The sequence below is a fragment of the Barbus barbus genome, assembly GCF_936440315.1.
Source record: "Barbus barbus genome assembly, chromosome: 5".
NCBI classification, from domain to species: Eukaryota; Metazoa; Chordata; class Actinopteri; order Cypriniformes; family Cyprinidae; genus Barbus; species Barbus barbus.
In genome coordinates, this window is record NC_136733.1 from 26,884,044 (window position 1) to 26,894,423 (window position 10,380).

At 36.9% G+C, this 10,380-nt stretch overlaps 1 protein-coding gene across 2 annotated transcripts in view; it reads left to right on the forward strand.

Moving 5' to 3' along the window:
* Window positions 1-10,380, forward strand: part of mink1 (misshapen-like kinase 1) — a 46,653-nt gene that overhangs the window by 31,914 nt on the left and 4,359 nt on the right. For both annotated transcript variants that reach the window (XM_079417210.1, XM_079417209.1), the window contains 11 exons: window positions 631-779; window positions 858-978; window positions 2,568-2,684; window positions 2,838-2,949; window positions 4,515-4,670; window positions 7,154-7,297; window positions 7,402-7,536; window positions 7,738-7,838; window positions 8,593-8,742; window positions 8,938-9,097; window positions 9,329-9,468. In XM_079417210.1, coding sequence (XP_079273336.1) covers window positions 631-779; window positions 858-978; window positions 2,568-2,684; window positions 2,838-2,949; window positions 4,515-4,670; window positions 7,154-7,297; window positions 7,402-7,536; window positions 7,738-7,838; window positions 8,593-8,742; window positions 8,938-9,097; window positions 9,329-9,468 — 1,485 coding nt within the window. The remainder of the gene's footprint in view (window positions 1-630; window positions 780-857; window positions 979-2,567; window positions 2,685-2,837; window positions 2,950-4,514; window positions 4,671-7,153; window positions 7,298-7,401; window positions 7,537-7,737; window positions 7,839-8,592; window positions 8,743-8,937; window positions 9,098-9,328; window positions 9,469-10,380) is intronic.

Genomic DNA, 10,380 nt, shown 5'->3' on the forward strand with positions numbered 1-10,380 from the left:
TTAAAAGTTTTGATAATCTTTCACAATATCACTGTTTTACTGTATTTTTGCAAATAAATGAAGCTTAGCATAAGGTTAGCATAAGAGACCAAACTTTTGAACGGTAGTGTATATTTTCTGAATAATGCAATAATGACCCCATTGACTTTGATTCTATGGACAAAAAAAAAGTTGAAACATCCTCTAAAATATCATATTTTGTCTTCACCAAAGAAAGCAAGCATTCATTTTTGGGTGAACTATTCCTTGAAGAGATATTCACACAGGATGCGTTATGTACTCATGCATCTTGGACCATTCTTTAGCGTCTCCTGTCTCTCCTCAGAAGTCTGTTGTCCTGTTGATTTCACCTGCACACCAGTTCACAACCACCAGCCTCTGTAGAAGGACAGTCCCACGCTCATGGTCTTTGTGTGACCACATTTACCCTACCCAACCAAGATCCCATGCCCACACCCACAACACAACCTCAACTCTAGATAGCTTTTAAAAGACAGAACATGATCAAAATCTTATGGTCTGATTCAATCTGGAAAGATCCTATGTGAATGTTATAATGACTACAGATATGTGGCGCTTGATGAAGTGTTTCTCACTTTCCTGTTGATTTCTTCCTCGTGAATGTGTCAGGACCATGGTCTGTACTCTAAGGAGCGGGCAGAGGAGCAGCCGCGGCCACCGGTGAAGGCTAATGATTACTCCTCTTCCTCAGAAAGCAGTGAGAGCAGTGAAGAGAGTGAGAGTGGAGAGGGAGCGGAAGAGGAAAGCCCTACTGACCGGTATGAGAATGATGTGGGAATATTTCACAGTTTGTTTTGGTTTCATTTGTCACATTTTTCTTTCAATGTCTTTATCAGGCCACGTGATGCAGATTCTGACTCTGTTAACACTATGGTGGTCCATGAGGAGGAGGAAGGTGAAGGAGGAGATGAAGAACGTGCTGGAGAATATGGAGACCAAACCATGCTTGTACAGAGGGTAAGATGTTTTTGTTTGTATGTGTGTACTGTTTTTTTTTCTACATTACGACAACTAAATATCTTTATAATGTAATGTGTATTCAGGTTTCAGTTCTTTACCCTACATTTTGAATATATGTACAGTGGCATGCGAAAGTTTGGGAACCCCTTGCAGAATCTGTGAAAATGTGGATAATTTTAACAAAATAAGAGAGATCATATACAATGCGTGTTATTTTTTATTTAGTGCTGTCCTGAGTAAGATATTTTCCATAAAATATGTTTACATATAGTCCACAAGACAAAAAAATAGCTGAAATTATTAAAATAACCCCATTCAAAAGTTTGGGAACCCTTGGTTCTTACTACTGTGTGTGGTTACCTGGATGATCCACGACTGTTTTTTTTGTTTTGTGATGGTTGTTCATGAGTCCCTTGTTTGTTCTGAACAGTTAAACTGAGCACTGTGCAGAATCTTCAGTTTTCCAGCATCTTTTGCATATTTTAACCCTTTCCAGCAGTAACTGCATGATTTTGAGATCCACCTTTTCACGCTGAGGATGATTGAGGGACTCAAACACAACTATTAAAAAAGGTTCAAACATTCACTGATGCTCCTGAAGGAAACACGGTGCAAATGTTTTTGTCTTGTGGACTATATGTAAACATCTTTTATGGAAAACATCTTACTCCGGACAGTACTAAATAAAAAATAACATGCATTGTATATGATCTCTCTTATTTTGTTAAAATTATCCACATTTTCACAGATTCTGCAAGGGGTGCCCAAACTTTCGATCCCCACTGTATGTATGTGTATGTATGTATGTATATACAGTATCTCACAAAAGTGAATACACCCCTCACATTTCGGCAAACATTTTAGTATATCTTCTCAAGGGACAATACTATAGAAATGAAACTTGGATATATTTTAGATTAGTCAACTTGTATAGCAGTAAAGATTTACTCTGAAAATAACTCAACATACAGCTGTTATTGTCAAAAAAGCTCTAATGCTCATGGTTGCATTTATTTAATACAGTAATATTATTAGTTTGAAATATTATTACAGTACAAATTACAGTACAGGTTTTCTATTTGAATAAATTTCAAATTGTCATTTATTCCTATGATGGTAAAGCTGAATTTTCAGCAGCCAGTACACCAGTCTTCATTTTCACATCCTTCAGAAATAATTCAATATGCTGATTTGCTGCTCAAAAAACATTTAGTATTTTTATTAATGTTGAAATCTGTTGGGCTGTTTATTATTTTTGTGGAAGCAGTCATACATTTTTTTTTTTTTTTCTATGATTCTTCAATAAAAAAGTTCAAATAAACAGCATTTACTTAAAAAGTGATTAATTTCCTATAAATTTGTTAATACTTATGGGATTTTCTTATTAATGCAGCATTTACCATGTTATTGTTTCACTAGCATATTTTCAATACCTACAGTTTGAGGGTTCCCATCAGTAGTGTCCCCACAATCCCTCAAAAAAAAGCTTTTGAGCCTTTGTGTGCATGTGTGAAAGTAAAATAATGAATTCACTGCTTTTTTTTTCAGTACCAATGTGTTTGTTTTTGTGTGTTTGTTTCTGGCAGACTCCAGAGAAGCGTAGTCATAATGGATACACCAACCTGCCTGATGTGGTTCAGCCCTCCCACTCTCCCACAGACTCTGCCTCCCACTCTTCCCCTGGGAAAGACTCTGCCTATGATGTGAGCTCTCTGCCCACTAACTTTTAAAGCTTCATTCTCTCCATCTATATAATTACATCATATTTTCTTTCTTTGTTTTTTTGAGTCATTAACAAATATATTGCCCAATGTGTGTAGTTCATTGGTTAACTCAGATCATGCAATCAATTTCAGTATCAGTCCAGGGGATTGGTGAAGGCCTCTGGAAAATCCTCTTTTACTACCTTTGTGGACCTTGGGATGTACCAACCGTCAGGGGGCACAGGTGATAACATGTCTGTTGGAGGTATGATATTAAATTGTCTGAAAGTTACTGGGTATTTGTTAAGATACACATCCGTTCAATGATTTGGGATAGGTAAGACTTTGAAAGAAGTGTCTTATTCTCAGCAAGGCTACATTTATTTAATCAACAATATATTCAAAATACTAGTATTGTGAAATATTACAATACTTTCTATTTTATTATATTTTAAAAAGTAATTTATTCCTGTGATGGCAAAGCTGGATGTTCAGCAGCCATTACTCCAGTCTTCAGTGTCACATGATGCTTCAGAAGTCATTCTGATATGCTGCTCAAGTAACATTTATTATTAAAAATCACTACACTTTTTATCATTCACATTCATATTTTGAATATTTTTTTTATTTGGTTTAATACACACCTTAATAAAAGTATTCATTCTTTTTTTTTTGTCAGTCTTACTCACCCCAAACTTTGAAATGGTAGTGTTTGTTCACAGATTTAATACATTGGAAAAACACGAGAATAATGATCAGTATTTTGGTCTTGTTTTCTAATAAAAAAAAATGCACTTAATAAATGTACTTGATAAAATTGTGTAAGATAAGACGTTTCATTTTAAGGATCCTTACATGGTTTTTAAAGGAAAAAGAGACCAAAAAAAATTAAGAATTAAGAAAATGTTTTTGCAGTGTAGGTCTGCGATCATTGCTTCATTCTTGTTAAAGGGGACATCATATGCCCATTTTCCACAAGTTGATATGATTCTTTAGGGTCTTAATGAAAAGTCTATAACATACTTTGGTTAAAATTTCTCAGTGGTAGTGTAAAACAACATCCTTTTTACTTTGTCAAAAACTGCTCTGTTCACAGTGACCCGTTTCGGTGCATGACCCTTTAAATGCTTAGCGGGGTGACGAGCCGTTCTTTGAGACTGTAAACTTTAACTGCATTTAGCCGCGGAACTAGCTAGCTAGCACATTTTTAGGAAAGGCGATTTTGCAAAGATTCATTAAAAAACCTTATACTCACTTCTTCTGTAGGGGAAGCTGAATCACTGATTCACGCAAACGTAAGCACATTTAGGTAGATCGGGTGGCGCATTCCCTTCAAATACAAAAGTAATCCACGGCGTCTTCAGTGGCTCAGATGTCAGGAGTAAATGATAATTGCTATGTTCATTAATACATCCAACAATAAAACACCTCAATCGCTTAGGAGCCATTCTTGTCTACTCCTGCTCCGGTGTCGAAACAATGGTGGACTGTTAAAAGCTCACTCAGGGCTGGTCTAAGGTAAAACACCAGTGTCAGTCAACAGTCATGGGACGGGCCTTAGCCTGTGTGATGTCAGTTTGCCAAGAATCTGTGAAAGGCTTGATCTGAGACACTGCTTATGATTTTAGGGGATTTTTAAAAAAAAATAGCACTGGGTGGATTTTTACCATTATAAGTTGGTTGTGTACATACACTGCCAATGCACATTTATGTTCGAACACCATGTAAAAGTGAATTTTGCGTCTGATGTCCCCTTTAAGGTACTTCTGACAGATGACTCCTTCACTCAATGCTGTGTTTCTTAGCTTGTGTTGTTTGTGGGTGTTGTAGGTCTGGGCTCTCGCTTTGAGCAGCTGAAGCTGGAGGTGAGGAAAGGCTCCATGGTCAATGTCAATCCCACCAACACTCGTCCAGTTAGTGACACTCCTGAAATCCGCAAATACAAGAAGAGATTCAACTCTGAAATCCTCTGTGCTGCTCTCTGGGGTAAGAGATGAACAAGAGCGCTTTGTGTAGGTGTGTGTGTGAGCTTGCCCATGTTAGTGATACTAACTACATATTTCATGACGGTATCCCAGATGACTTTTCCAACAATTAGTGGTGTAGTGTGACAAAACACGCTTAAGCTAACGCACAAAGCAGAGACGTGTAGTTAGCGAATCAAGAGCACTGTTCTTAAAATTTAAATTAGATTTCAATTAGCTTTGGGTCATTTTAGTATCATTTTTGTATGTGAGAAATTTGGCACACTGATAAGAACAGGTCTCAGTGTCCCTGCTGTTAATTTCAGTCTCTTAAACTCTCCAGTACCACCAAATGTGACCCTGGAGCACAAAACCAGTCTTAAGTCGCTGGGGTATATTTGTAGCAATAGCCAAAAATACATTGTATAGGTCAAAATTATTGATTTTTCTTTTATGCCAAAAATCATTAGGATATTAAGTAAAGACCATGTTCCATGAAGATATTTTGTAAATTTCCTACTGTAAATATATCAAAACTTAATTTTTGATTAGTAATATGCATTGCTACGAACTCCGTTTTGACAACTTTAAAGGCGATTTTTCTCAATATATATTTTTTTGCACCCTCAGATTCCAGATATTCAAATAGTTGTATCTCAGCCAAATATTGTCTGATCCTAACAAGCAATACATCAATGGAAAGATTATGTTCAGCTTTCAGATGATGCATAAATCTCAATTTCGAAAAATTTACCCTTTATGACAGATTTTGTGGTCCAGGGTCACACATGTTAAAATTTCTGCACATTTTAGCTCAGTGGTCGGCAACAGGCAGCCCACAGGCCAAAAGTGGCCCGCCAGCAATAATATCTGGCCTGTGCCCGTAGCCAGATTATTTTGATAGCGGCTGGTTCTGAAATAGATCTGTCATGACAGCAACAGTTACTCACAATCAGAGTATGTGAGCGGAGCGGAGCTCGGAGTGGAGCTGTGTGATTTTGAATGGAGCGAGGAGCAGATTTTTTAAAAGTCGGAGCGTCGTGGTTTTCACTCGCTCCAAGAGCGCTCCATCACGAGTACAATTCATGCCAACGACCCATAATATAACTGCATATTTAGCAAGAATTCACATGTTAAACATATTTAGCTAGCTTGATAGAAAAGGATCACTCAAATCAGAAAGAATGTGAAGGCTATGATGACTGCAGTGGACATGAGCGGGAAGTTATAGTTCTCAAGGAATTTATTTGTTCCTTCTGAATATTTTCAGCTGACAGCTGACTTTTTTTTTTTCTCGGAATTGCGTGATTTAAACTCACACTTGCGAGATAAAACGTCATATTTCTGAGATATAAACTCGCAATTCTGAGAACATATCAGTGTTTTTCCCCCCTCAAAACTGGACTTTAACTCGCAATTCTGACTTTATAACTCGCAATTGTGAGTTTATATCTCACAATTCTGTGGGGAAAAAAGTCAGAATTGTGAGATAAAAAGTTGCAATAACCTTTTTTTTTTATATATATAATTTTTTATTCAGTGGTGGTAACGGGCTTCCATAGAACTGTGATATTTCAAACATACTGAAATACTTTAGACGCGGAGCGGTGTTTCTGAGTGGAGCGGGAGCGGAGTGATTATTAAATGCTCGGAGCGTGGAAGGGAAATTGTTGACGCTCCACTCCTCTCACATACTCCGATCGGACACCGCCACACAAATGTGGCTTTTTGTTAATGACTGTCGCAGGATTTTACACACAGTAACAGCTCACTACCAGTTACAAAATACACTGTAACAGTCAGTTGCAGGCAATTCTGGTTGCAGTTTTCATCAATTAATATCTTAAATTATCCTTTGACTATGTTCTGGCCTGCCATCTAGTGGTGGAATTTGTTTTTGCCCCGATGCCATACTTACTTGCCGACCCCTGTTTTAGCTAATCACGTTTGAAGCAAGTGTCCTAGAAACAAAACCTTTTCCTCTGATTCATTGGGGCAAACCAGTGCAACAAGTGATTTCTGACCTCGATGTTCTGCCCTTTTGAGTTTCTCCTTTCCAAACTTGTCCTGCTGTCATCGGCCTGTCACTTGGCAATCAGGTTATTTAAAGCATTTGGCACGATATGAATTGAGACAGGAAGAGTGGCTTTATCTGTGCTACACTTAGATGTACTGACATGAACTTTCTATTCTTATTAGCCTTAATTCCCTGAACATTCAAGACTAGTTTGGTGGCAGTGCCATCCTCTGGCCAAAGTGTATAAAATATTACCAAAAATCATTAGCTTTGGAATATTGTGGGTAAGGTCATGTTTCTTAGGTTTTTGAGGGCGTGTTAAATTCAATATTTGTTTTCCAAGTTTCACCATAGTTTTTTTTTTTTTCTGCTACTCCTACAGGGAAGCTTGACAAACTTTATTTTCAGAATAGCTCCCCTAACACTGTGTTTATGTTTTGAGGGTCTTTGTATATGTGTGTGTGTAATAGCGGTGTTTGTTCTGTCAGGTGTGAATCTGCTGGTAGGGACAGAGAACGGTCTGAAGCTGCTGGATCGAAGTGGCCAGGGGAAAGTTTATCCATTGATCAACTCACGCAGGTTTCAACAGATGGACGTTCTGGAGGGACTGAACCTCCTCATCACTATATCAGGTTACACACAAGCCTATTCATCACTTTACATGTATCCATCTTCTCATCACTCTCAGGACACATGAATACATACAGGCTGTTCATATTTATCATCTTTCTCTCAGGCAAGAAGAATAAGGTGCGTGTGTATTATCTTGCCTGGCTGAGGAATAAAATTCTCCATAATGACCCAGAGGTGGAGAAGAAACAGGGCTGGACCACTGTAGGAGAAATGGAGGGCTGTGTGCACTACAAAGTTGGTAAGCGTTCATGTACAGAGTGCTTAATTATGCACAGAGTAAAGGCTACAGGAAAGTTTGCTCTACCACTGGCTAGGAAAATGTTGCTACGGTAGTTCAAAAGACCTGAAGCAAACTATTTTGACTTTGAGCTTTAACTTTTCCAAAGTACTTCATGTCTCATATCACCTTTGTTGTGAATGTTTTGGTTTATTTTTCCAGTGAAATATGAAAGGATTAAGTTTCTGGTTATCGCTCTGAAGAATGCGGTGGAGGTTTACGCCTGGGCTCCCAAACCTTACCACAAATTCATGGCCTTCAAGGTAGAGACATGAGTTGTATTGTTTTATTTATTATGTACACAGCGTTCATGGGGTTTACTGGATTTTCCCAAATTTTAAAAAAGTTCAGAAGTTTGGATCAGGTAGGGTTTTTTTAAAGAAATTAATACTTTTATTCAGAAAGGCCACATTAAGTTAAGCTTGACAGTAAAAACATTTAAAATGTTAAAAAATATTTTTATTTAAAAATAAATGCTGTTTGAAATTTCTATTAATCAAAAAAATTCCTGAAAAATATTTCACAGTGTCCACAAAAATTAAGCAGCACTGTTTTTAAACATTCAGCATTAATTCAGCATTTTAGAAAGAATGAAGGATCATGTGATACTGAACAGTAATGACAACAGAAGCTTTAGCTACCACATGAATGTTACATTTCAAAATATATTCAAATAGAAAACAGTTCTTTTAAATTCTAATAATATTTCACAGCATTACTGTTTTTATTGTATAAGAAAAGAGCATATGAAGTTTCAAAACCAATAAAAAACGATCAAACTTGTGAAAGGTAGTGTAAGTAATAAATAATGATTTACTCTGTTAAAGGTAATAGAAAGTAGCCAGTTACCAAATAGTTTGAGACAAGTATGCTTCTTTACATCACTTCCTGTATAATAATACAGCAAAAGTGACAAACTCGTTATCTAATTGTTGAGATAGGTGTTCACTATCATTCCACATAATCTTTGTAATGTGCTATAGGTTCATGCTCTTGCTTATTTGTCTGTCTTCTCAGTCATTTGGAGATCTGCCACATAGGCCTCTGTTGGTTGACCTCACAGTGGAAGAGGGTCAGAGGTTAAAGGTCATCTATGGGTCAAGTGCTGGCTTCCATGCCATTGATGTTGACTCTGGAAACAATTATGACATCTACATTCCTGTACATGTGAGTTATGCTGTCATGTGAAGATTTTTTCACAAGAATACACTGGATTGCATGGGAGTGAGCGATCAGTGATTTGTGGGTCATTTGGAAAATGAAGAGAAAAATTGTATAGCCCCTTTAGAAAGATAAATCTCCCATGACATCTGGTCCTCTCTTTCATTCCCTCTTGCTCTCTGTGCATCTGTCTGTCTGTAGATCCAGTCACAGGTGACTCCTCACGCCATCGTATTCCTGCCCAATTCAGATGGGATGGAGATGCTGTTGTGTTATGAGGATGAGGGTGTTTACGTCAACACGTATGGACGCATCATTAAAGATGTGGTTTTGCAGTGGGGAGAAATGCCCACTTCTGTGGGTAAGTATGCATGCACACACACACACACACACACACACACGTATACTGTGCTCTCATATTCTTTTTGCAGAATTACAAGAATTATATAGTATTTTCTGGATTAAAGCTCATTAGCTTGAATTAGCCAGGAGAGGATTGTGTTATTTTTGTTGCACATGTGCCTTAGAGACAGTATTAATAAAGTGAATGATAAAATATTCTTATGTCTTTGTATTTGTATTTTGCGTGTAGCCCACATCTGCTCTAATCAGATTATGGGCTGGGGAGAGAAAGCCATAGAGATCCGTTCTGTTGAGACGGGACACCTGGATGGAGTCTTCATGCACAAGAGAGCTCAGAGGCTTAAGTTCCTATGTGAAAGAAATGACAAGGTAATCAATTTTCACACACACACACACGGCACTTCACACAAATGGGGGCTTCCTTTTTTTTTTTTTCAAAAGAAAAGTAGATACTAGAATGGATACTTAACCAAACCTCAGGTGGAGAAAATGAATTAATAGTTGAGACAAAAAAAGTTTGCAATTCTTCTGCCAAAATATGGAGGTCACACTTTATTTTAAGGTCCAATTCTCGCTATTAACAAACCATTAACTACGACTTTTGCCTCAAACTCCTAATTTGCTGCTTGTTAATAGTTAAGGTAGTTGTTAAGTTTAGGTATTGGGTTGGATTAGGGCTCTAGAATATGGTTATGCAGAATATATGCTTTATAAGTATTAATAAACAGCCGATGTGTTAATAAGAGGCATGCTAATAATCAACTAGTTAATAGTGAGAATTGGTCCCTATACTAAAGTGTTACCAATATGGAACTAAATACAGTTTAAATTGTAATTTAAAAAAAAAAAAGAAAGGGAACTGGATGAAGTTGAGCTTGATGAACACTACAACTTGTGTAAAAAATTACATTTATGCATTTGGCTCCAAAGTGACTTCAATTGCATTTAAGGAACATATTTATATTTTGTCATTTCATTCTTTCCCTGAAAATCAAACCTTTTACCTTTGGTAGCTTTTGGTGGAATGAAAGTAGAATTATATAACAAATTATGTTACCTAAAGTGTGTCAGAATTTTGAGGAATGTTACATTTTTTATGGGAAATAATGTGCTAACAGGGTTGCATACAAAATTTGGGACAAGGGTAAATATTACATTTTGGTCATTAAGGTAATAAGTAATATATATTTTTTTAATTATTTACTACAATATCAGTTTTACACAGAAAAATGATCTTCTCATTAAGCTTATCCACTTTACACTGTAACTTTTTTCTTTCAG